This window comes from Dendrobates tinctorius, unplaced genomic scaffold (assembly GCF_039654945.1).
Source record: "Dendrobates tinctorius isolate UK_male_01 unplaced genomic scaffold, ASM3965494v1 ptg000080l, whole genome shotgun sequence".
NCBI lineage: Eukaryota > Metazoa > Chordata > Amphibia > Anura > Dendrobatidae > Dendrobates > Dendrobates tinctorius.
The window spans coordinates 493,684-521,092 of NW_027361748.1; the positions used below are offsets into that span (position 1 = coordinate 493,684).

The following is a 27,409-nucleotide window of genomic DNA, read 5'->3' on the forward strand; positions in this document are numbered from 1 at the left end:
GGAAGAGTTCAGAGATCAGTATTCTGTGGAATCCCCATGATTGTTAACCCCAGCTTTCCTGCGTCTCGGCTGCTTTCCTCCAGTCTCTCACACGGCTTTTGGGTGACCTTATGCCGCTCCTGGTACACACATGTCAGCCGTTCTTCTTTGACTGATGGCTTGTGACTCTCCATCTTCCTCCTGATTACATTCCAGAGGTTTTCAATGGGGTTCAGGTCTGGAGAATGGGCGGCCATGACAGGGATTTGATGTGGTGGTCTCTTAATTTTTGTTAGATTTTTGAATTCGCCCTTTTCTCACCATAGAAACAACAAAATCCCTCACTGTCGCATTGATCCACTCCCGCCTGGACTACTGCATAGCTCTATTAATTGGCCTCCCCTCTCCAGTCCATACTTAATGCAGCAGCTAGGGTCGTCCATCTGGCTAATCGTTACTTGGACGCGTCCGCTCTTCGCCAGTCCTTACATTGGCTGCCCATTCATTATAGGGTCCAATTCAAAGTACTTGTTCTCACCCACAAAGCTCTCCACAGTGCGGTACCCCCCTACATCTCCTCCCTCATTTCTGTCTATCGGCCTAGCCGATCGCTGCGCTCTGCAAACGACTTTTGACTAACCTCTGAACTAATCCGTACCTCCCACTCCCGACTCCAACACTTTTCCCACGCTGCGCCAATCCTATGGAATGCTCTACCCCAAGAAATTAGGACTATCCACAATTTGCATAGTTTCAGGCGTTCCCTCAAAACACATTTGTTCAGAGCGGCCTATCACATTCACTAATCACAGTCATTCTATGTGTAAGTGTGCGTGTGTAGCCCATTCACTATATCCATCCATCCTTCACTCCCTCAAGATGGCTGGACCATCATTGTAAATACATCATTGTATATACGCCCCTGTACTCTGTATCTCCCCCACCTCATTGTAGATTGTAAGCTCTCACCAGCAGGGGCGGCTGATTGTGCTGTAATTATTGTATTGTTAACGTTGTTACTTATGACTTGTGTTTTGAAACTGTTAAACTGTAAAGTGCTGCGGAATATGTTGGCGCTATATAAATAAAGATGATTATTATTATTGATAGATCTGTATGTTCCTCATCCTGGTTTATATGTTCCCCATACTGGGCCCTTCCTGGTATGGCATATACAGTATATACCAGGATGGGGAACATATATTTTCCGGAACAATTTAGATGCCAACACTTTCGCCATGTCTCCCATCCTGGGCCAATGCTGGAATATATGTTCCCCATCCTGATATACAGTGGTTACAGAAATTATTCAGACTCCTTTACATTTTTCTCTCTTTGTTTCATTGCAGCCATTTGGTAAATTCAAAAAAAGTTCATATTTTATCATTAATGTACACTGCACTCCATCTTGAGTGAAAAAAAACAGAAATGTAGAAATTTATTAAAAAAGAAAAACTGAAATATCCCATGGTCATAATGGTCATAAGTATTCAGCCCCTTTGCTCAGACACTCATATGTAAGTCACATGCTGTCCATTTCCTTGTGATCCTCCTTGAGATGGTTCTGCTCCTTCATTGGAGTCCAGCTGTGTGTAATTACACTGATAGGACTTGATGTGTAAAGGCGCACACCTGTATATATAAGACCTCACAGTGCATGTCACAACAAATGAGAATCATGAGGCCAAAGGAACTGGCCAAGGAGCTCAGAGACAGAATTGTGACAAGGCACAGATCTGGCCAAGCTTACAAAAGAATTTCTGCAGTACTCAAGGTTCCTAAGAGCACAGTGGCCTCGATAATCCTTAAATGGAAGAAGTTTGGGACCACCAGAAGTTTTCCTAGACCTGGCCTTCCAGCCAAACTGAGCAATCGTGGGAGAAGAGCCTTGGTGAGAGAGGTAAAGAAGAACCCCAAGATCACTGTAGCTGAGCTCCACAGATGCAGTATGGAGATGGGAGAAAGTTCCACAAAGTCAACTATCACTGCAGCCCTCCACCAGTCGGGCCTTTATGGCAGAGTTGCTCGACGGAAGCCTCTCCTCAGTGCCAGACATATGAAAGCCTGCTGTTATGATTCGGTAACCGAGGATGGCCGGGGCATAGGGTAGGCAACCAGAACACCAGAGAGGTTGGTAACTTAGCGTATTGCAGACCCCTGAACTGACAACACAACTAGAATTAGCCGTGGGACGTACCTACGATGCCCTAGATGCCTCGGCACAGCCAAAGAGTTAAGTAAGCCTAAAGAAAGAAAGGGAAAAGCTAAACTGCCCCGGAGTAGAACCCCAAAGGAACAGACAGCCCCCAAACATATATTGCCAGTGAGACAAGATGAAGCACAAACGCAGGCAGAAAATAGAGTAGGCAAATGATGGGGCCCAAACTGTCTAGATAGAACAGGACAAGAAAGAATACTGTCTGCAATCACGCAAAAACCCTAAGAAAAATCCAACACGTCTGATATGCAAAAATACTGGAGGCCACACGACCTCTCCCCCACTAGATCAGCATTCTGGTGTGAACTGGAAGCAAAGCAAAAGATACTGATATACCGGGGGATTAGAAATACTGAACAAACTGACATGAGCTGAAGCATATGGAACGGGGTCCAGCGCAGGTCCCCACAGGGAACAAGGCTGAACACACAACAGCAAAGCAAAAATCGGAGTAAGGCAAAAACAGACAAATGACTTATCTGAAAGATGCAGGACCAAGCAGGAGACAACAGACTTCCAAGGTGCACAGGAAGAAACAAAATCACCAGCAACAATTGAGGGAAGGTTGCTCACATAAATCTTCCCAGTCAGTAACACCTGACCTCCAATCATCTTCTTCAGGTATTGACCTCTTGTCAGTTAGACCAACTTCATTACCCGCTGCAACCACCAGAGGGAGCCCAAACTCAGAAGCCAGGTCAAACGTGTTCACAACACCCGCATAAAGTTTGCTAAAAAACACATGAAGGACTCCAAGACTATGAGAAATAGGATTCTCTGGTCTGATGAGACGAAGATAGAACTTGTTAGTGATAAGCGGTATGTGTGGAGAAAACCAGGCACTGCTCATCACCTGCCCAATACAATCCCAACAGTGAAACATGGTAGTGGCTGCAGGGACAGGACGACTGATTGCAATTGAAGGAAACATGAATGTGGCCAAGTACAGAGATATCCTGGATGAAAACCTCTTCCAGAGTGCTCTGGACCTCAGACTTGGCCGAAGGTTCACCTTCGAACGAGACAATGACCCTAAGCACACAGCTAAAATAACAGAGGAGTGGCTTCAGAACAACTCTGTGACCATTCCTGACTGGCCCAGCCAGAGCCCTGACCTAAACCCAATGGAGCATCTCTGGAGAGACCTGAAAATGGCTGTCCACCAACGTTCACCATCCAACCTGACGGAACTGGAGAGGATCTGCAAGGAAGAATGGCCGAGGATCTCCAAATCCAGGGGTGAGAAACTTGTGGCATCATTCCCAAGAAGACTCATGGCTGTACTAGCTCAAAAGGTGCGTCTACCCAATACTGAGCAAAGGGCCTGAATACTTATGACCATGGGAGATTTCAGTTTTTCTTTTTTTGATAAATTTGCAAAAATTTCCACATTTCTGTTTTTTTCAGTCAAGACGGGGTGCAGAGTAATGAGAAAAAAATGTACTTTATTGAATTTAACAAATGGCTGCAATGAAGCAAAGCGTGAAAAAATTATTGGGGTCTGAATACTTTCTATACCCACCGTATATGTCTCCCATCCATGTATATACAGTGAAGTATTTGATCCCTTGCTGATTTTGTAAGTTTTCCTACTGACAAAGACATGAACAGTCTATAAAGGAGTGGCTCATAAAGAAGCACATTAAGGTTATGGAGTGGCCAAGCCAGTCTCCAGACCTTAACCCCATAGAAAACTTATGGAGGGAGGTGAAGCTCCGAGCGGCCAAGCGACAGCCTCAAAATCTTAATGATCTAGAGATGATCTGCAAAGAGGAGTGGAGCAAAATTCCCCCTGACATGTGCGAAAACCTCATCATCAACTGCAAGACACGTCTGACTGCTGGGCTTGCCAACAAGGGTTTTGCCACCAAGTATTAAGTCTTGTTTGCCAGAGGGATCAAATACTTATTTCTCACTGCAAAATGCAAATACATTTATATAATTTATACAATGTGATTTTCTGGATTTTATCTTTAATATTCTATTTCTCAATGTTAAAATTAGCCTGCCCTTAAAATTATAGACTGTTCATGTCTGTCAGTGGACAAACTTACAAAATCAGCAAGGGATCAAATAATTATTTCCTTCACTGTATGTTCCCCATCGTGGTATGTAAATTATCGTCTTGAGATATATATATATATATATATATACATACATACACACACAAACACAGTATATATGTACATTACCTGGTATGTTCCTCATTCTGCTATTATGTCCTCCATCCTGGTATAACGTCCCCCATCCTGGTATAGTGTCCCCCATCCTGGTATAGTGTCCCCCATTCTGGTATAATGTCCCCCATCCTGGTATAATGTCCCCTGTTATGATTGCGTCACCGTAGGAGGCAAAAACAAAAATGCTAGCTAAGTCCAGAAAACCAGAGAGGTTGGCAGCTATCGGATTGCAGACCCCTGATCCTATCACAACAACTAACAGTAGCCGTGGGGGGTTCCTACGATGCCCTAGACCCCTCGATCACAGCCGGAGAATTAAATAGGCCTAAAGAAAGAAAGGGGAAATCTAAACTGCCCCAGAGCAGACCCCAAAGCAATAGGCAGCCCCCAACATATAATGACGGTGAAGCAAGATGAAAACACTAACACAGACAGAAAGATAGACTGAGCAAAGACGGGGCCCAAGCTAACTACATAGGAAAGGACAGGAAGGCTGCTGTCTGCAATCCGTGAAAAACCCTATGAAAATAAGAGCTAACAGACTGACAGTGAAAAAGGCCCTGAAGACGCTAGGCTTCAAAAAAGCTATGTCAGTACTCAGGAATATTCTGAAGACAGAGCAACCGGCAAAAGGAGATTCAGCTCATCCCAGCAGGGAATGGCAGAATCCAGAAAAGCAAGGAAAACGAACACAAAACATAAATGCAAACAGGCAAAGCAGAAACTTAGCTTTAGGGAAGCAGGAATCAGACTGGTGTCCTAGAAGTCCACAGAGAAATCACCCGCAGGGCAGAAGGGCGTCGGCAGCCTTATATCCAGTCAGTGACTCCACTCAGCCAGTCATCCTCATTAGACTCAGGTGCCTGATAATCAGGCTCATTACCTTCCTTTACCAGAATAGGGAGTTCACCAGACCTCAGTGACGAAGGGGAAAATGAACTCACAACAGTCCCCCATCCTGGTATAGTGTCCTCCATCCTGGTATAGTGTCCCCCATCCTGGTATAACGTCCCCCATCCTGGTATAACGTCCCCCATCCTGGTATAGTGTCCCCCATCCTGGTATAATGTCCCCATTCTGGTATAGTGTCCCCCATCCTGGTATAATGTCCTCCATCGTGGTATATTGTCCCCCATCGTGGTATAGTGTCCCCCATCGTGGTATAGTGTCCCCCATCCTGGTATAATGTCCTCCATCCTGGTATAATGTCCCCCATCGTGGTATAGTATCCCCCATCCCGGTATAATGTCCTCCATCCTGGTATAGTGTCCTCCATCCTGGTATAGTGTCCCCCATCCTGGTATAGTGTCCCCCATCCTGGTATAATGTCCTCCATCCTGGTATAATGTCCCCCATCCTGGTATAGTGTCCCCCATCGTGGTATATTTTCTCATGGCGGTAGGTGTCTGCCTATATGATATATTTGTGTAATGCCCCCTCACTCCCATGTGTTACGTGTCCACTTTCTGACCTCCATCTGGAAATCATCAATGGAGGAGACCCAAGGATTTGTATCTAGGGGTGTGGCACTGTTCGGATGGGGTGCAGATACTTTTGCAATTCTATTCGCTTGTACAGATGCCGTCCCGGTCATTCTCAGTCTATAGAGGGGTGGAAGAGGAAGACGAGGCTGAGCTCCATATAGAGAGCCCTCCACATGACGACCAGAGGCCAAACCCCAAACTTCCCGGACTCTGGATCTCGCCCCAACACCAAAAGCTCATCCTGGCCGTGATCCTGACAGCGCTCGTCGGTGAGTGATGTGTGCGGCGCATGCGCCACCTGGAGGGGGGCAATGATGTCCCTCGAGGACACTGCTCCCCTAGTCTCACTTTCCTTCTCGTCTCCTCTGCAGCTTTTTTCCTAGGATTTTTGGCCACTCGCCGTCCGTGTGCAACGTGCGGCATCAATGGCGATGACTTCACGTCAGATGAGGCATCTCAGCAGGAAGAAGCTGAGCCCATAAAGATGGACTGGTCAGAGGTCAAGGATCTGTTCACCAAATATCTGACGGACGGGCAACAAATACAGCAGAAGATAAAGTGAGAACCAAGACCCCGCCCCCTGCAGGGTGATAGAAGGGAGCTGTGACCCCGCCCCCCACAGGGTGATACAGAGAGGAGGGAGCTGTGAGCCCGCCCCCTGCAGGGTGATAGGAGGGAGCTGTGACCACACCCCCTGCAGGGTGATACAGATAGAAGAGAGCTGTGAGCTGTCCCCTTCAGGGTGATACAGATAGAAGAGAGCTATGACCCGCCCCCTGCAGGGTGATATAGATAGAAGAGAGCTATGACCCGCCCCCTGCAGGGTGATATAGATAGAAGAGAGCTATGAGCCGCCCTCTGCAGGGTGATATAGATAGAAGGGAGCTGTGACCCCACCCCCTGCAGGGTGCTATAGATAGAAGAGAGCTATGAGCCGCCCTCTGCAGGGTGATATAGATAGAAGGGAGCTGTGACCCCGCCCCCTGCAGGGTGATATAGATAGAAGGGAGCTATGAGCCGCCCTCTGCAGGGTGATATAGATAGAAGGGAGCTGTGACCCCGCCCCCTGCAGGGTGATATAGATAGAAGGGAGCTGTGACCCCCCCCCTGCAGGGTGATATAGATAGAAGAGAGCTATGAGCCGCCCCATGCAGGGTGATACAGAGAGGAGGGAGCTGTGACCCCGCCCCCTGCAGGGTGATACAGAGAGGAGGGAGCTGTGACCCCGCCCCCTGCAGGGTTATAGATAGAAGACAGCTGTGTCTACCTCCAGCTCCTCCCCTTTGTGTCTACCTGTTGTTTCTCCTTTCGGTTTTACTCTAGCTCCTCCTTTCTGTGCCTACCAGCCCCTCCCCCTGACCTGGTCTGTCTCTAGGTCCTCCCCTCTATCAAGCTCTTCTGACTGTCTGCATCTTTCTCCTCCCTCTTGTGTCTGTTTCCCTCTCACTCGTCCCATCTGAATGTGTCTGCCTTTTCCTCCAATCCTCTATCGCCATCTAGCTCCTCACCCTGACTGTGTCTGCCTTTTGCTCCTCCCCCTGACTGTGCCTGCCTTTTGCTCCTCCCCTCTGACTCCATCTAGCTCCTCCCCCTGTGTCTGCCTCTAGCTCCTCCTCAGTGACAGATCAGGATTAGGCAGATGCTGATTTCTCGGATAATATTAGCAGTCCTCCTCCTCTCGGCTCCTGACTCTGCAGCCACTTTCCTTCTCTCCTTTACTCCTGGGAGATTACTTGCTGTCAGGACCAGGACAAGGTATTTTGGGGAACCAAGGCAGATGAATCCAGGGGTGTCCGTCCCCTCACCCCCAACGGCATAGGTCACAGTCTGAGATAACAGAACCACTAATGACCCCTCCCACAATGGGTCAGGTAACAAAATGTGATGACCACTTTTACTAGAACTATTAACTGTTTCACCAAAAATACCAGCAAAAGTAAAAAAGTGGTGTACTTTAGTGGTGAGGCTCAACAGGGGTGTGTGTTCCATAATCAGATGTGGAATCATTCACCGTTTGTGAACCATTTACACGATACCAGGGACAAATAGCGATATTCATCTATGTATTCATGTAGTGATGATAGTTTTGGGGCTGTATTCATCATCAGAACCATAATCAGTACATAAATCTGAAATTGAAATCATCAGAACACCAGAGCCGCCATAGTACATAAATATGACATCATAGAATAAATCCCTAGAACGACCATTAGTACATGAATACATCATCAGAACCACCATCAGTAAATTAATATGGCACTAGAACAACCACCCTCAGAACATAAATGCATTACCAGAACCACCATCAGTACCTGAATACATCACGAGAACCACCGTCAGTACATTAATGTGTCACCAGAACCACCATCAGTACCTGAATACATCACCAGAACCACCAACAGGACATGAATACATCACCAGAAGCACCGTCAGTACATTAATGTGTCACCGGAACCACCAACAGGACATGAATACATCACCAGAACCACAGTCAGTACCTGAATACATCACCAGAAGCACCGTCAGTAAATATACTGCTCAAAAACATAAAGGAAACACTTAAACAGCACAATGTAACTCCAAGTCAATCACACTTCATGGGATATTCATTTTAATGTACAATAATCATTTTTATGTTTTATTGCCCTCAATGCATTACATGTGTAATGAATAAAGATTTGCAACTGGAGTTTGCCACTCAGTGATATCTAGGATGTGTTCCCTTTATTTTTTGAGCAGTATATATACACACCAGTCCATGAATACTGTACATCACCATAACCACCGTCAGTACCTGACTACATCACCAAGCTTAGTGCAGCAATCAGATGTAATGTCGAGTCAGCTGCATGTACATTGATTTTGCATTAACATGCAACTCCCAGTGCAACCAAGTCTGTGGAGATGTTGGGAGTTGTTATCAGTCGTGATCCGACTGTCGACCAGGCAGGAACCTCAGTCCTGATCGGAAGTCTGTATCAACAAGTAAACATTTCCATCCAGGCACCTTAGGCTGGGTTCACATTACATTAGGCAGTCCGCTAGATGGACGCGGTGTAACGCAGTCTGTTAACGCTGCCATTCAGCTCCATTGTCGGGCGCATCGCGACGCATGCCGTAAAGCAGCACGCATTCGCGATGTGACGTCATTCACTGACGGAGCCTCGGACGCAGGCTGCAGTGTGTGAGGCGCCGTCACCGATAGCGCTGATGAAACCTCTGTGCTAGCGGGTATAGCATAACACGATCGCGCTATGCTATACCGGTAACTCAGCCCGTCAACGCTATGCTTAACATAATGTGAACCCGGCCTTATAGGTAACAACTTTGCTGATCGGAGGCCTTCCTTTTCGTCTCCATCTCATCCTTCTTGTCTTCATCTTTGATGACTTTTCACAGCCACAGCTCCTCTCGGCACACCTCCCTCCTCTCTGCTGACCTCCCTCCTCTCGGCACACCTCCCTCCTCTCTGCTGACCTCCCTCCTCTCTGCTGACCTCCCTCCTCCCTGCAGACCTCCCTCCTCCCTGCAGACCTCCCTCCTCCCTGCAGACCTCCCTCCTCTCTGCTGACCTCCCTCCTCTCTGCTGACCTCCCTCCTCTCTGCTGACCTCCCTCCTCTCGGCACACCTCCCTCCTCTCGGCACACCTCCCTCCTCTCTGCTGACCTCCCTCCTCTCTGCTGACCTCCCTCCTCTCTGCTGACCTCCCTCCTCTCTGCTGACCTCCCTCCTCTCGGCACACCTCCCTCCTCCCTGCTGACCTCCCTCCTCTCTGCTGACCTCCCTCCTCTCGGCAGACCTCCCTCCTCTCGGCAGACCTCCCTCCTCTCTGCTGACCTCCCCCCTCTCTGCAGACCTCCCTCCTCTCTGCTGACCTCCCTCCTCTCTGCTGACCTCCCTCCTCTCGGCACACCTCCCTCCTCTCGGCACACCTCTCTCCTCTCTGCTGACCTCCCTCCTCTCGGCACACCTCCCTCCTCTCTGCTGACCTTCCTCCTCTCTGCTGACCTCCCTCCTCTCTGCTGACCTCCCTCCTCTCTGCTGACCTCCCTCCTCTCGGCACACCTCTCTCCTCTCGGCACACCTCTCTCCCCTCTGCTGACCTCCCTCCTCTCGGCACACCTCCCTCCTCTCTGCTGACCCCCCCCTCTCTGCAGACCTCCCTCCTCTCTGCTGACCTCCCTCCTCTCGGCAGACCTCCCTCCTCTCGGCAGACCTCCCTCCTCTCGGCAGACCTCCCTCCTCTCGGCAGACCTCCCTCCTCCTTGCTGACCTCCCTCCTCCTTGCTGACCTCCCTCCTCTCAGCAAACCTCCCTCCTCTCAGCACACCTCCCTCCTCCCTGCTGACCTCCCTCCTCTCTGCTGACCTCCCTCCTCTCTGCTGACCTCCCTCCTCTCTGCTGACCTCCCTCCTCTCGGCTGACCTCCCTCCTCCCTGATGACCTCCCTCCTCCCTGATGACCTCCCTCCTCTCTGCACACCTCCCTCCTCTCTGCTGACCTCCCTCCTCTCGGCTGACCTCCCTCCTCCCTGATGACCTCCCTCCTCCCTGATGACCTCCCTCCTCCCGGCACACCTCCCTCCTCTCGGCACACCTCCCTCCTCTCGGCACACCTCCCTCCTCCCGGCACACCTCTCTCCTCCCGGCAGTCTTCTGCAGCACATCACGACATGGTGCCCTTAAAAATAAGAGAGCTCTTTAAATGACCCTTATATACAAATATCTGTCCAAACTGTGCACTAAATAAGCCTCCTGTAGTATATGACCGCCATACTGTGACCTTGTCAGGTATAACCGCCACACCATCCGCCCGTATGAACCACAGCCTATACCATAGCGGTGCCCTCTCCACTATTTTCCCTTCCACTTTCCATAGCTCCACACTGTCCTCCGCCATGCTAAGCTTTCTTCATACTGTGTCGCCCCCAATTAACGCTGCCCCCTCTCCATATCCAGTCTGTGCCTCCTCTTCACGCTATGCCCTCATACTGCCCACAACGTTGTCATCTCCAAACTCTACTCCCTTCTAACACTGTCCCCTTACACAGTGTGATTGCCCCCACAGCCCCCCACACAGCACTATTGCCCCCAGTCACCGATATAGTGTAATGGCCCCTATAGCGCTTTATCTGCAGTACAATGTCCCCCATGGCAGCTCACACAGCACGAAATCCACAAAAGCCACTTATACAATATGGTCACCAGCAAACCCCTATACAGTACAATGTCCCCCACAGCGCCCTATACAGAATGGTCACCACAGACCCCAGTGTGTTCCCTAGAGCCCCCTATGCGGTATGGTCAAAACCCACTTAACAGTATAATGTCCCCTCCAGCCAGCCCCACCAGGTAATCTGAAGTTCCACACAGCCAGCCCCCAATATAAAATCCCCCACGGGCCACGCCCAGCCCCCACTATTATATCCCCAACAGCCCCCAGTGTTATATTACCCACAGCCAGTCCCTCACTATAATATCCCCAACAGCCCCCAGTGTTACATTGCCCACAGCCAGCCCCTCACTATAATATTCAGTGGCAAAATAATGTAAGAAAAATAAAATAATGGCTTAATCTCCCTGACTCCAGGCTCCCGACAGCTGCAGCCCCGTCTCCTCTTCTGTCTAGGACAGCAGCGGGCGCTGGATGTCACTGCACTGCGCCAACCGATGTCTCCAACAGGGCACAGGCCGAAGAGGCAGGCATTCTTCTGGAGATCCCGGCAGAGCAGGGGGGAGATCACAGCTTCCCTGCCCCCCCCGCAGCACCAACCTCACAGCAGCGCCCCCCACAGCACCAACCTCACAGCAGCCCCCCCCACAGCACCAACCTCACAGCAGCGCCCCCCCACAGCACCAACCTCACAGCAGCGCCCCCCCCCACAGCACCGACCTCACACAGCGCCCCCCACAGCACCAACCTCACAGCAGCGCCCCCCCCACAGCACCAACCTCACAGCAGCGCCCCCCACAGCACCAACCTCACAGCAGCGCCCCCCCACAGCACCAACCTCACAGCACCAACCTCACAGCAGCGCCCCCCGCAGCACCAACCTCACAGCAGCACCCCCCGCAGCACCGACCTCACAGCAGCACCCCCCGCAGCACCGACCTCACAGCAGCACCCCCGCAGCACCGACCTCACAGCAGCACCCCCGCAGCACCGACCTCACAGCAGCACCCCCCGCAGCACCGACCTCACACAGCGCCCCCCACAGCACCAACCTCACACAGCGCCCCCCACAGCACCAACCTCACAGCAGCGCCCCCCCCACAGCACCAACCTCACAGCAGCGCCCCCCCCACAGCACCAACCTCACAGCAGCGCCCCCCACAGCACCAACCTCACAGCAGCGCCCCCCCACAGCACCAACCTCACAGCACCAACCTCACAGCAGCGCCCCCCGCAGCACCAACCTCACAGCAGCACCCCCCGCAGCACCGACCTCACAGCAGCACCCCCCGCAGCACCGACCTCACAGCAGCACCCCCCGCAGCACCGACCTCACACAGCGCCCCCCACAGCACCAACCTCACAGCAGCGCCCCCCCACAGCACCAACCTCACAGCAGCGCCCCCCACAGCACCAACCTCACAGCAGCGCCCACCACAGCACCAACCTCACAGCAGCGCCCCCCACAGCACCAACCTCACAGCAGCACCCCCGCAGCACCAACCTCACAGCAGCACCCCCGGCAGCACCGACCTCACACAGCGCCCCCCACAGCACCGACCTCACACAGCGCCCCCCACAGCACCAACCTCACAGCAGCGCCCCCCCACAGCACCAACCTCACAGCAGCGCCCCCCACAGCACCAACCTCACAGCAGCGCCCCCCCACAGCACCAACCTCACAGCAGCGCCCCCCCACAGCACCAACCTCACAGCAGCGCCCCCCACAGCACCAACCTCACAGCAGCGCCCCCCCACAGCAGCGCCCCCCGCAGCACCAACCTCACAGCAGCGCCCCCCGCAGCACCAACCTCACAGCAGCACCCCCCGCAGCACCGACCTCACAGCAGCACCCCCCGCAGCACCGACCTCACAGCAGCACCCCCCGCAGCACCGACCTCACAGCAGCACCCCCCGCAGCACCGACCTCACACAGCGCCCCCCGCAGCACCAACCTCACAGCAGCGCCCCCCCACAGCACCGACCTCACAGCAGCACCCCCCGCAGCACCGACCTCACAGCAGCACCCCCCGCAGCACCGACCTCACAGCAGCACCCCCCGCAGCACCGACCTCACAGCAGCACCCCCCGCAGCACCGACCTCACACAGCGCCCCCCACAGCACCAACCTCACACAGCGCCCCCCACAGCACCAACCTCACACAGCACCAACCTCACACAGCGCCCCCCGCAGCACCAACCTCACACAGCACCAACCTCACAGCAGCGCCCCCCACAGCACCAACCTCACAGCAGCGCCCCCCACAGCACTAACCTCACTGCAGCGCCCCCCGCAGCACTAACCTCACAGCAGCGCCCCCCACAGCACCAACCTCACAGCAGCGCCCCCCACAGCACCAACCTCACAGCAGCGCCCCCCCACAGCACCAACCTCACAGCACCAACCTCACAGCAGCGCCCCCCGCAGCACCAACCTCACAGCAGCACCCCCCGCAGCACCGACCTCACAGCAGCACCCCCCGCAGCACCGACCTCACAGCAGCACCCCCCGCAGCACCGACCTCACACAGCGCCCCCCACAGCACCAACCTCACAGCAGCGCCCCCCCACAGCACCAACCTCACAGCAGCGCCCCCCACAGCACCAACCTCACAGCAGCGCCCCCCACAGCACCAACCTCACAGCAGCGCCCACCACAGCACCAACCTCACAGCAGCGCCCCCCACAGCACCAACCTCACAGCAGCACCCCCGCAGCACCAACCTCACAGCAGCACCCCCGGCAGCACCGACCTCACACAGCGCCCCCCACAGCACCAACCTCACAGCAGCGCCCCCCCACAGCAGCGCCCCCCGCAGCACCAACCTCACAGCAGCGCCCCCCGCAGCACCAACCTCACAGCAGCACCCCCCGCAGCACCGACCTCACAGCAGCACCCCCCGCAGCACCGACCTCACAGCAGCACCCCCCGCAGCACCGACCTCACAGCAGCACCCCCCGCAGCACCGACCTCACACAGCGCCCCCCACAGCACCAACCTCACAGCAGCGCCCCCCCACAGCACCGACCTCACAGCAGCACCCCCCGCAGCACCGACCTCACAGCAGCACCCCCCGCAGCACCGACCTCACAGCAGCACCCCCCGCAGCACCGACCTCACACAGCGCCCCCCACAGCACCAACCTCACACAGCGCCCCCCACAGCACCAACCTCACACAGCACCAACCTCACACAGCGCCCCCCGCAGCACCAACCTCACACAGCACCAACCTCACAGCAGCGCCCCCCACAGCACCAACCTCACAGCAGCGCCCCCCACAGCACTAACCTCACTGCAGCGCCCCCCGCAGCACTAACCTCACAGCAGCGCCCCCCACAGCACCAACCTCACAGCCGCGCCCCCCGCAGCACCGACCTCACACAGCGCCCCCCGCAGCACCAACCTCACACAGCGCCCCCCACAGCACCGACCTCACACAGCGCCCCCCACAGCACCAAGCTCACACAGCGCCCCACACAGCACCAACCTCACAGCAGCGCCCCCCACAGCACCGACCTCACAGCAGCGCCCCCCCACAGCACCAAGCTCACACAGCGCCCCCCACAGCACCGACCTCACAGCAGCGCCCCCCACAGCACCAACCTCACAGCAGCGCCCCCCGCAGCACCAACCTCACAGCAGCGCCCCCCGCAGCACCACCCTCACACAGCGCCCCCCACAGCACCAACCTCACACAGCGCCCCCCACAGCACCAACCTCACACAGCGCCCCCCACAGCACCAACCTCACACAGCACCATCGGATGTCTTCCCCATAAAGCACAAGCCTGCAGCTCCTGTACTCTGCTCCTCCCGCCATATAATGCCTTCTGCCTTACAGGAAGATCTCAGGGGTGGCTCACCCGGCTGGATCGCAGGAGAATGGGGAAGTGGCGGACTATGTTCTGCAGGCGTTCAGGAGCTACAATATGGACCACACCTGGGTGGAAAGTCATTTTGCTCAGCTGCAGTTTCCTAACAGGTAAGAAGGTGCCATAATCGCCCATCGTCAACCATCTGCTGCCCATCACCTGTGAGGAAACAGCCGGGGAATCGCACAGATCCCACCGCTGCCACCAATCAGCAGGACAATTACACGGTTGTCTGACGAGTGATGGGCGAGGCTGCTTCTACTATAGGGTCAGATATCAGGGGATTCACAGTGAGCGTATGGTGTATACAGAGTCCAACACATGGAATATACGTATATACCTCTGTACAGTCACTGCCAGCTCTGCAATAACCATAGAGAACCACTAGCTGCCACCAATCATTTATACTGGCCGACTGGACGCCCGTTACAGGCAGCATATGGCTTCAGGGCGCTGTTACAGGGGTGTCAAATGCATTTTCACTGAGGGCCACTTTCACATTGGGGCTCGGAGAGTCGCCCCCGGTTAGTATTGGGGCTTGGAGAGTCGTCCCCAGTTAGTATTGGGGCTCGGAGAGTCGCCCCCAGTTAGTATTGGGGCTCGGAGAGTCGCCCCCCGGGTAGTAGTGGGGCTCAGAGAGTCACCCCCGGGTAGTAGTGGGGCTCAGAGAGTCACCCCCGGGTAGTAGTGGGGCTTGGACAGTCACCCCGGGTAGTAGTGGGGCTCGGACAGTCGTCCCTGGGTAGTAGTGAGGCTCGGAGAGTCGTCCCTGGGTAGTAGTGGGGCTCGGAGAGTCATCCCTGGGTAGTAGTGGTGTCCGGAGAGTCATCCCTGGGTAGTAGTGGGGCTCGGAGAGTCGTCCCCGGGTAGTAGTGGGGCTCAGAGAGGTGCCCCCAGGCTGTGGGGCTCGGAGTGTCGCCCCCGGGTAGTAGTGAGGCTCGGAGAGTCGCCCCCGGGTAGTAGTGAGGCTCGGAGAGTCGTCCCCGGGTAGTAGTGGGGCTTGGAGAGTCACCCCCGGGTAGTAGTGGGGCTCGGACAGTCGTCCCTGGGTAGTAGTAGGGCTCGGAGAGTCGTCCCCGGGTAGTAGTGGGGCTCAGAGAGGTGCCCCCAGGCCGTGGGGCTCGGAGAGTCGCCCCCAGGTAGTAGTGAGGCTCGGAGAGTCGTCCCTGGGTAGTAGTGGGGCTTGGAGAGTCGCCCCCGGGTAGTAGTGGGGCTCGGAGAGTCACCCCCGGGTAGTAGTGGGGCTCGGACAGTAGTCCCTGGGTAGTAGTGGGGCTTGGAGAGTCGTCTCCGGGTAGTAGTGGGGCTCGGAGAGGTGCCCCCAGGCCGTGGGGCTCGGACAGTCGTCCCTGGGTAGTAGTGGGGCTCGGAGAGTCGTCCCCGGGTAGTAGTGGGGCTCGGAGAGGTGCCCCCAGACTGTGGGGCTCGGAGAGTCACCCCCGGGTAGTAGTGAGGCTCGGAGAGTCGTCTCCGGGTAGTAATGGGGCTTGGAGAGTCGCCCCCGGGTAGTAGTGGGGCTCGGAGAGTCGTCCCTGGGTAGTAGTGGGGCTCGGAGAGTCGTCCCCGGGTAGTAGTGGGGCCCGGAGAGGTGCACCCAGGCCGTATGGCTCGGAGAGTCGCCCCCGGGTAGTAGTGAGGCTCGGAGAGTAGCCCCCAGGTAGTAGTGGGGCTCGGAGAGTCGCCCCCGGGTAGTAGTGGGGCTCGGAGAGTCGCCCCCAGGTAGTAGTGGGGCTTGATGAGTCACCCCCGGGTAGGAGTGGGGCTTGGAGAGTCACCCCCGGGTAGTAGTGGGGCTCAGACAGTCGTCCCTGGGTAGTAGTGGGGCTCGGAGAGTCGTCCCCGGATAGTAGTGGGGCTCGGAGTGGTGCCCCCAGGCCGTGGGGATCGGGGAGTCGTCCCCGGGTAGTAGTGAGGCTCGGAGAGTCGTCCCCGGGTAGTAGTGGGGCTTGGAGAGTCGTCCCCCGGTAGTAGTGGGGCTCGGAGAGTCGCCCCCCCCGGATAGTAGTGGGGCTCGGAGAGTCGCACCCCCCGGGTAGTAGTGGGGCTCGGAGAGTCGCCCCCCCCGGGTAGTAGTGGGGCTCGGAGAGTCGCCCCCGGATAGTAGTGGGGCTCGGAGAGTCGCCCCGGGTAGTAGTGGGGCTCGGAGAGTCGCCCCCGGGTAGTAGTGGGGCTCGGAGAGTCGCCCCCGGGTAGTAGTGAGGCTCGGAGAGTCGTCTCCGGGTAGTAATGGGGCTTGGAGAGTCGCCCCCGGGTAGTAGTGGGGCTCGGAGAGTCGTCCCTGGGTAGTAGTGGGGCTCGGAGAGTCGTCCCCGGGTAGTAGTGGGGCCCGGAGAGGTGCACCCAGGCCGTGTGGCTCGGAGAGTCGCCCCCGGGTAGTAGTGAGGCTCGGAGAGTAGCCCCCAGGTAGTAGTGGGGCTCGGAGAGTCGCCCCCAGGTAGTAGTGGGGCTTGAAGAGTCGCCCCCGGATAGTAGTGGGGCTCGGAGAGTCGCCCCGGGTAGGAGTGGGGCTCGGAGAGTCGCCCCCGGGTAGGAGTGGGGCTCGGAGAGTCACCCCCGGGTAGTAGTGGGGCTCAGACAGTCGTCCCTGGGTAGTAGTGGGGCTCGGAGAGTCATCCCTGGGTAGTAGTGGGGCTCGGAGAGGTGCCCCCAGGCCGTGGGGCTCGGAGAGTCGCCCCCGGGTAGTAGTGAGGCTCGGAGAGTCGTCCCCGGGTAGTAGTGGGGCTTGATGAGTCACCCCCGGGTAGTAGTGGGGCTTGGAGAGTCACCCCCGGGTAGTAGTGGGGCTCAGACAGTCGTCCCTGGGTAGTAGTGGGGCTCGGAGAGTCGTCCCCGGATAGTAGTGGGGCTCGAAGTGGTGCCCCCAGGCCGTGGGGATCGGGGAGTCGTCCCCGGGTAGTAGTGAGGCTCGGAGAGTCGTCCCCGGGTAGTAGTGGGGCTCGGAGAGTCGCCCCGGGTAGTAGTGGGGCTCGGAGAGTCGCCCCCGGGTAGTAGTGAGGCTCGGAGAGTCGCCCCCGGGTAGTAGTGGGGCTCGGAGAGTCGCCCCCGGGTAGTAGTGAGGCTCGGAGAGTCGCCCCCGGGTAGTAGTGGGGCTCGGAGAGTCGCCCCCGGGTAGTAGTGAGGCTCGGAGAGTCGTCCCCGGGTAGTAGTGGGGCTCGGAGAGTCGTCCCCCGGTAGTAGTGGGGCTCGGAGAGTCGCCCCCCCCGGATAGTAGTGGGGCTCGGAGAGTCGCACCCCCCGGGTAGTAGTGGGGCTCGGAGAGTCGCCCCCCCGGGTAGTAGTGGGGCTCGGAGAGTCGCCCCCGGGTAGTAGTGGGGCTCGGAGAGTCGCCCCGGGTAGTAGTGGGGCTCGGAGAGTTGCCCCCGGGTAGTAGTGGGGCTCGGAGAGTTGCCCCCGGGTAGTAGTGGGGCTCGGAGTCGTCCCTGGGTAGTAGTGGGGCACGGAAAGTCACCCCCGGGTAGTAGTGGGGCTCGGAGAGTCGTCCCCGGGTAGTAGTGGGGCTCGGAGAGTCGTCCCTGGGTAGTAGTGGGGCTTGGAGAGTCGTCCCCGGGTAGTAGTGGGGCTCGGAGAGTCGTCCCCGGGTAGTATTGGGGCTCGGAGAGGTGCCCCCAGGCCGTGGGGCTCGGAGAGTGGCCCCTGGGTAGTAGTGACTAGTGAGGCTCGGAGAGTCGTCCCCGGGTAGTAGTGGGGCTTGGAGAGTCACCCCCGGGTAGTAGTGGGGCTTGGAGAGTCACGCCCGGGTAGTAGTGGGGCTCGGACAGTCGTCCCTGGGTAGTAGTGGGGCACGGAAAGTCGCCCCCGGGTAGTAGTGGGGCTCGGAGAGGTGCCCCCAGGCCGTGGGGCTCAGAGAGTCGCCCCCAGATTATACACCATTTGTGCAGGCTGTACACTGATAACTCTGGGAAAGACGGCGCCTGCTCCTTGTCCTTGCGCTGCCCCTCTATTGACTGCATCTACTTAGATGGCAGCTGCTCCCTGTGCCGGCTCCACTCCCCTCTGCTAAGCACTGGCTGTGTCCACTAACGCTGCAGCCAGCACATAGTAGGGGGTTTCTCCAGCACAGGGGGCAGCTGCTATCTTAGATGTTGAGCTCTGGAGCACCCTCCAACACTGTTCTGACCGGCTCTCCACTTTCCCCATACGGAGCAGTGTTGAAGTGTCTCCTGACCTCGCAAGCCGCATAGTCACACAGCGGGCCGGATCCAGCCCGTGGGGATTGAGTTTGACACCAACGATAAGCGAGTGTGCTCGGATATGCATAAAAGAGATCTGAGGACACCACAAAATAATACTAGGGATCACTAGCCCCACACTTACAACATGACTGTTAATACTCAAGAGAAAAGAAGTGTGGGCAAAAAATGGCCGGGATCACCATGAATAAATGTCAAATGGGATCACACAAACAAGATACAGACCACATGTTAAACACAACTAAAAAAACCATTGTAGGTATAGACCCTAACACCTGAAGGGGCGGTGAGGTACCTTGCAGCCATCTTCACTGTGTGCACCAGAAATGACAGTCAGCCAATAGTCTAAATTAAGTAAATTACCCCAAAAACAGACAAAATATTTATGTCCAGTGACTATAGCGCCAACATATTCCGCAGCGCTTTACAATTTCAATACACAAGTCATGACTGTGGTGACCTGTAACCAAACCCTACCGGCGCGCTTCCAAATCCCCACTCTATTATAACAAAATAAAACTGATAAACCAGGTTGATGGGTGAAAGTCGGTCACAGCTTTATTAAATGCTTTTAAAACAACCATTTAAATGGCACTTAACTTTATTAAAACGCACGTGCCGCCTAATGCCCTGCTGCCAATTCACAGGCAAGTCAGTCAGCGAGCCGAAACTTTGAGCCTTTTCTTCCTTTCACCGCCATGGAGGATCCTGTTTTTCAAACAGGACTCTGACCCCCACCCATCAACAACAACGCTTGCTCAACACCATCCTGAAGCCCAGATAGAAAGATATCGAGCCCAATATCATTCAAATGCAATCCGTCAGGCCTCAAAAGACCCACATTATCACCATCAGTTGTCTGTGCCGGATGACTACTCCAAACTTCTCCCTCACGAACTTCGAAATGTGAGCTTTGATTGTCCTCCTGGTCCGTTCGACAGCTCCTTGCCACACTGCTCTCGGAACAATTTCGGACCACACCAACACTAGCTCCGGAAAAAAGCTAGGAAAACACTCAATATCTGCCCGCATCATGGTTATGAGTTCCGCCACCTTGTGAGAACACAGGTCGTTTCCCCCGCATGTATGACCAATATTACCGGCCCAGTAGATCCTCTTGCAATGTTCACCACTTCCAGTAGGACTTGAGGCCACAGCAAACCCCTGATGCCCCGCCACATAACATTCACCTCACAAAATCCCAGGTGCTTCCCACCTGAGCGACATTCAGCCCGCTGCGCTGCCCAAAAGATATACGAATGTCCTAACAACTAAACCGTTGGCCTAGCAGCATCTGTAGATAAAACAAAGTGTTAATACAACAAGTCAGGAAGGATATAACGAGCAAAGCATCCATCGTGACTTGCAATCTCGCATGATTGCACACCTGAACCGGCCTGCGACCCACCAGAAGGCACCATTCGTCCCAAGCCTTACCATATGTTTGCCAAGTTGATGAGGACACCGAAGAGTGGACAAGGGGCATCAGCTGCCCGCGACCAAATCTCACAGAAGCGGAGGGCAAAGGGAACCCGCTGGGAGGGCATTGGGAAAAGTAGCTCGTAAAACCTGCCAATCAAAATGGATCAAAGGGGAATGATCAATCTCATGCACAACTTGAGCCCGGAGCAAAATATTGAACTTCAAACACAGCAGCGCTAACCTCCGCAGAAGGGTCAACACCGGCAAGGACTTGGACGACATGTGGTTGATACAACGTGAAACACTCAAAGTGGTTGTTTGTAGATGAATTTCATGGTTGCTCAAAGATGCACCCCAAAGTTCGACCGCGACAACAATCGGGAATATTTCGCACAAGTCTCTGTCATGACACAAGCCCGTTCCGAACCACGACTCCGGCCACGTATCCCGGCACCACCGATCACCAAAAACTGCAATAAAGCCCAGACGTAAACAACTCCAACTCCTGAGTCGTACGATGAGGTAACATGAAGCAAATATGCCCGGTAAATGATTGCAAAAAGGATAACCACACCTCCAGATCAGCCTTCATGACCTTTGTAATCCGTAGCCTGTGATTCGGACTAGACATGCCTTCGGTAGCCAACGACAACCGGCGTGAAAAAACCCTGCCAACCGGCATGACTCTACTAGCGAAAAGCAGCAATCCCAACAGAGATTGCATCTGCACAAGCGTAACCTTCCGAACCGCCATGAAACCCTCGATCAGCGAAATCATCTTTTGAATCTTCTCACTAGGTAAACGGTAGACCATTTCAATCGTATCTATTTCAATACCCAGGAAAGACAAAACCGGACCAATGGTCTTCTCACCCGACAAAGGCACGCCAAATTTTTGCGCCAGTGACTTGAACGTTCCCAGCAACCTGAAACATAAGTCCGAGTTATTAGGGCCAACAAACAGAAAATCATCCAAGTAGTGAGTAATGGATCTGCTACCTGATTCGTGTCTCCCCGCCCACTCCAGGAACGAACTGAAAAGTTCAAAATAATAACAGGAGATGGAACATCCCATTGGGAGACACATGTCATAGTAGTATTCCCCCTCCACCTGGCAACCCAACAGATGAAAACAATCGGGATGCACTGGCAACAAACGGAAGGCTAAATCAATGTCAGATTTGGCCATCCAAGCCCCGTCACCCGCCTCACGAACCAAAGCAACCGCCCTATCAAATGATGCATAAGACACCGGCTCATCCTCCGGTGAAATCCTATCGTTGACGGAAAACCCCTTTGGATGTGATAAATGGTGAATCAGTCGAAACGAAATTGGTGTCTTTTTTCGGGACGACACCTAGCGAAACCTCTTTCCGAATTTTTGAAAGAAGAACCTCTGGGTGCTCACGCGCAGATTTCAAATTGGACGGAAAGCTAGGCGAGCTTTGCAATTTAAACGGAATAAAAAAAACAAACGAAAAACCAAAACGCAGTTGACCTGCTGCCTCTTTGTTAGGATGCAGGTCGAGTCACGGTCCCATCGCGACCACGCTCACCGGTGTCCTTCCGATCAGTCAGTCTATTGTGGCTTAACTGGTAGTTTTCCAGCGAGACGGGGACACCTAGCCGCCGGGTGGGATCCCCCACACGCCGAGCATTCATGTTTGAATTTGCAGAGGCCGTAAAATCGACAGTGTCCCTCATTAAACAACCAAACAGGCACCAGGTCTTCGCACGACCACTGAATTCGGGCCTGTTGACCCTTGTCCAGTAGCTGCTGCTGGAAAGGGGTATTGTTTTTGCGTCATCATGAGACGCAACCAAACCTCCGTTGCTTTGATCCCCCAGCCTATTTCTGGGTGTAGAGCCAAACGCCTACGGAATTCCTCATCATACCGCCACCAGGCGGAACCACCATGCGCCTTGTAGGAATTGTCATATCTTGATATATGAACAACTCCGAGCACCGCTCCGGGTGCCTCTGCCCCATGATGCAACCCAATATGGCAGAAGCCTGCAACTAGTTATTCATGGTTTTTGCCACCTTTTGCCAAACCCTATCCGAAAACCTCTCAACAGGTCTCCGTGCTTTGTCAACCTTGTGTTGATCTACCGAAATCAACGGCCAAATATCAATGTAATCATTGTTCCAGATCTTAGAATCAAAGAATCATAGAATGGTAGAGTTGGAAGGGACCTCCTGGGCCATCTGGTCCAACCCCCTGCTCAAAGCAGGATTTGCTAAATCATCCCAGTCAGATGTCTGTCCAGCCTCTGTTTGAAGACTTCCATTGAAGGAGAACTCACCACTTCTTGTGGCAGCTTGTTCCACTCATTGATCACTCTAATTGTCAAAAAGTTTTTTCTAATATCTAATCTGTGTCTCCTCCCATTCAGTTTCATCCCATTGCTTCTAGTCTTTCCTTGTGCAAATGAGAATAAAGTTGATCCTTCCACAATGTGACAGCCCTTTAGATATTTGTAGACAGCTATTAAGTCTCCTCTCAGTCTTCTCTTTTGCAAACTAAACAATCCCAAATCCTGCAACCTTTCCTCATAAGACAGGGTTTGCAGACCGGTCACCATTCTGGTTGCTCTTTTCTGAACTTGCTCCAGTTTGTTGGTCTTTTTTAAAATGTGGCGCCCAAAACTGGACACAATATTCCAGATGAGGTCTGACCAAAGAGGAGTACAGGGAAATAATGACTTCATGTGATCTAGACTGTATGCTTCTGTTAATACATCCTAGAATTGCATTTGCCTTTTTTGCTGCTGCATCACACTGTTGACTCATATTCAGTCTGTGATCTGTTAGTATACCCAAGTCTTTTTCACATGTGCTTTTGTTTAGGCCTATTCCTCCCATTCTGTATATGTTTTTTTCATTTTTATTGCCCAGATGTAGTACTTTGCATTTTTCCCTGTTAAAAACCATTCTGTTAGTTGCTGCCCACTTCTCCAGTTTATTTATATCTTTTTGAATCCTCTCTCTCTCTTCTCTAGTATTAGCTATCCCTCCTAGCTTTGTGTCATCAGCAAATTTAATCAGTTTACCCTCAATTCCTTCATCTAAATCGTTGATAAAGATGTTGAACAATACAGGGCCCAGGACAGAGCCCTGTGGTACCCCACTTGAGACATTCTTCCAACTGGATGTGCAGCCATTTACGACCACTCTTTGGGTCCGATCACTAAGCCACTTATGAATCCACCTAACAGTTGTCTTGTCCATTCCATACTTAGTCATTTTTTCAATAAGGATTGTATGAGATACTTTGTCAAATGCTTTGCTGAAGTCAAGATATACTATATCTACAGCATTTCCTTGATCCACCCAATCAGTGATTCCGTCATAGAAGGAAATTAAGTTAGTCTGACATGACTTATTAGTTACAAACCCATGCTGACTCTGTTTAATCACTTCATTCTTATCCAGGTACTGACATGCATGTTGTTTAATAATATGTTCAAAGATCTTTCCTGGTATAGAAGTCAGACTCACCGGCCTATAGTTGCCTGGGTCCACCTTCTTCCCCTTTTTGAAGATAGGAGCAACATTTGCTCTTCTCCAGTCTTCTGGGACTTCTCCTGTTCTCCAAGAATTTTCAAAGATTATGGAGAGGGGTTCAAAAATTTATTCTGCTATCTCCTTCAGTACTCTGGGGTGTAATTCATCTGGACCTGGAGACTTGAATTTATTTAGGTTAGCTAAGTGTTTCCTCACTATCTTTCTGTTTATAGATATCCTGGATTCTTCTATTCCCTTAATAGGACAGTGAAGAACAGTTGATGTTACATTTCCTTTCTGAGAGAAAACAGATGCAAAATAGGAATTTAAAAGTTCGGCCTTCTCAACATCCTGTCTTACCATTTCATCATTTTCATCCTGTAAAAATCCTATAGCATCTTTGACTTTTCTTTTACTTTTGACATATCCCCAAAATCCTTTATTATTGCTTTTGACATCTCTTGCAAGCCTCAATTCATTGTCAGCTTTAGATAATCTGATTTGTGCCCTGCAGGTTCTGCAGACAGCATTATATTCTTCTTTAGATATGCCTCCCTCTTTCCATTTTATAAACATTTTTTTCTTCCTTTTTAGCATGTGCTTAAGTTCTGCGTTCATCCATCCTGGCTTCCTTAAATGCTTCCTATTCTTCCCTCTTTTCGGAATTGTTAACAATTGTGCTTTGAGAATTTCATTTTTCATGATTTCCCATCCTTCCTGGACATTTTTGTCTTTAATGATATCCAGCCATTGGATCCCTCCCTTCAATTCTCCTTCTGAATCCCTTAAAATCTTAGTCTTTGTACCCTCATCTATGTGCGAACCCAGCACACTAACTCCACAAAACATGGCATCCTTATGCACCCCCCGCTAGCGAGTAATCGACTCTATTAACTTACTTCGCCTCGCCAGTTGGGGCGGGCAATTGCCCGATCAATGCCCTCAGTGCCGAAATAATTGCAACGTTATCCACATTCTTAACACCCGCAAATGAACACTCACCCAGATTCACTGGCGGAGGAGGGACTCCCATAGGCAGAGGAACTCCGGCTCCCAGACAAGCCATGTGTAAATGAATGCCGTGACTTGAAGCCTCAGGAGGTGCGCTCAGCTCGAATAGGCTGGAAGTCCTTGAATGCGCCCTCGACTCCCTGCGGTCGGAAGGAGGACGATGCACACGCTGCTCGGGGCTCTCAGGCGCGCTTGACACCGAAGAAGATGACGATGGAGAGCAACGCCTCGAGGACCGCGATTTATAACCCCTATGGGATGATGACCTACGTCGTGCATGCCTAGATTTCTTCCGACGCCGATCTGGAGCGTGGTGCCCGCGGCATGAATGGGGAGGGATGAAAAATACGAGGAGGAGGATCTCCGGCGCCTACGCCTATCCTGCTTCCTCTTATGTGACTGTTCTACTGAGACAGAGGCCACTGATGGGTCACCCTCCCAGGGCTGTGGGGTACTCGGTACCGGCCCCAATGTGCTTCAATGGGAGATATCACGGCAGCTGGGACCTGGCCCGTGGCCCTGAGCACCCATTGTAAAAAGGGGAAAGTTTATAAGTGATTCGTGACGCCACCTGAGGTGTTCGGCAATGAAGATGTAAGCCGACACTGCAGACAGATCCTCTGGGACAGATGGTGTGGTGCAGCAATGATGTTATAGCCCTCCACAGGCAGGGCTGTAGTCCCAGGGCAGAGTAGGTGAAGTGACACTTAGATGGTGTAATGTCGGGCGCAAGGGATGTAGCAATGCTGAGGGTGTTGGCGCAGGAATAAGTGGAGGACACCAGGACATGTAGTTCCAAAGCTTTACTCACAGTCTGTTGTGCACACAGGTGCCCGCCTCGGTGCTGTGTCCTCCAGGTCAAGAGCTCAGCCAACTTCCAGGCCAGATGAAGTACTCCCTTCCAACACTCCGCCAACATCTGTGCCTTTTCTGAACGTCTCCTCTTATAGTGCCTTTTGAGTGAAGTACTCCTACTACTGAGTTACACTGGAGTTCCTCCTGTCAGATGTTCCTATGAACTCTACTTGTACGGCAGACAGCTTTAGCCTGCTTCGGGGACTCCTTCTACCTAGTCCCGGCTCACTATTGTTGCTGTTGTGCCCCCAAGTCTTGTGTGGGAATAAAGTGGTCACTATTTCTCTTCCTCCGGTGTCTGCTGCAGGACCATTAGTATCCATACAACCTCGGGGACCGGACCCCGGCCTTGCGCTTAGGACTTGGGAAGGGTTCTCTCTTCCAACCCTGATCCTTAGTCCTCCTATTCTCCTCACGTTCCGTGCTAATCCTTCTTTCCAATGGAGAATCAAGCTTCCTTTCTCTGTCTCCTTCCTGTGCCAGCAGACCCAGATCACTGTGGCCTGCTGCAGCACTTCCTTCTTCCATCCCTCTCCCGGGGATCTTCTCTTTCTCACTCTCTGTCCTTCTACATCCTCACTCACTGACTGCATGAAAGACTGACTGACTGACTCAACTCTTTCCGCTCTTTTATGTAAACTCAGCTCCACCCACCTCCCAGCACGTTTCGTGTTCCAAGCAGGGAGCCACCAAGGGGTGCTATGCTACACTCCAAGCAGGGAGCCACCAAGGGGTGCTATGCTACACTCCAAGCAGGGAGCCACCAAGGGGTGCTATGCTACACTCCAAGCAGGGAGCCACCAAGAGGTGCTTTGCTACACTACTTTGTGGTGTGGGGTGCAGGTGTTGGAGTGTGGTCAGGTGGCTCCACCTTACCTGGATGGTGGGGTACCACACCTCAGGAGGACGTGCAGTACCTCTGTGTGGCGACTGAACCCTCAGGGGCGCCACACTGACACCTCCCTCCTCATTCGAGGTCCCGCAGTAGCAGGAGCCAAATTTTGGTCCACAAGCCCTTGACTCTGGGTTACACAGTATGGCTGAGGGGCTGAAGCAAGCCCTGTATTACCTGGGGCCTCACTCTCCTGCCACCTGAAGATTGTTGCTGCCCCTGCGCAGGGGGCACGGGCATATGAGCCCCATCAGGGGACAAAACTACACCCCCCCCCCGGGCTGTGATGTAACAAGCTCCTCTGCAAACCCAGCAGTGGAACTATTCTGCCTATTCCCCATAGCTAACACCGCAGGGCTGATAGGGTTAAGTACCTCGCAGCACTGCGGTTCAACCTGCCTCTCAATACGTGCAGCCGCGGTGGGCATCTGCTGGGGCTGAATGGAGGGGCTGTACCATCGCCGAGGCTGGCCGATGCACGTTGCTCCAGTGAGACGCTGCAGCCTCGTGCGTCTGACTGGCAGGAAGCCAGGGGGCGGGGACTTCCTTCTAGCCGCGCGCCGACGAGAGACACCAGCGGCCGCCGGTGAAAGCTCCCGGAGACGCGCAGGAGGGCGGGAACGC

General features: G+C 53.7%; 1 protein-coding gene across 4 annotated transcripts in view; it reads left to right on the forward strand.

Moving 5' to 3' along the window:
* Window positions 1–27,409, forward strand: part of TFR2 (transferrin receptor 2) — a 147,351-nt gene that overhangs the window by 51,342 nt on the left and 68,600 nt on the right. For all 4 annotated transcript variants that reach the window (XM_073583692.1, XM_073583693.1, XM_073583695.1 and 1 more), the window contains exons 3-5: window positions 5,956–6,130; window positions 6,233–6,419; window positions 14,877–15,017. In XM_073583692.1, the coding sequence (XP_073439793.1) occupies window positions 5,956–6,130; window positions 6,233–6,419; window positions 14,877–15,017 (503 nt within the window). The remainder of the gene's footprint in view (window positions 1–5,955; window positions 6,131–6,232; window positions 6,420–14,876; window positions 15,018–27,409) is intronic.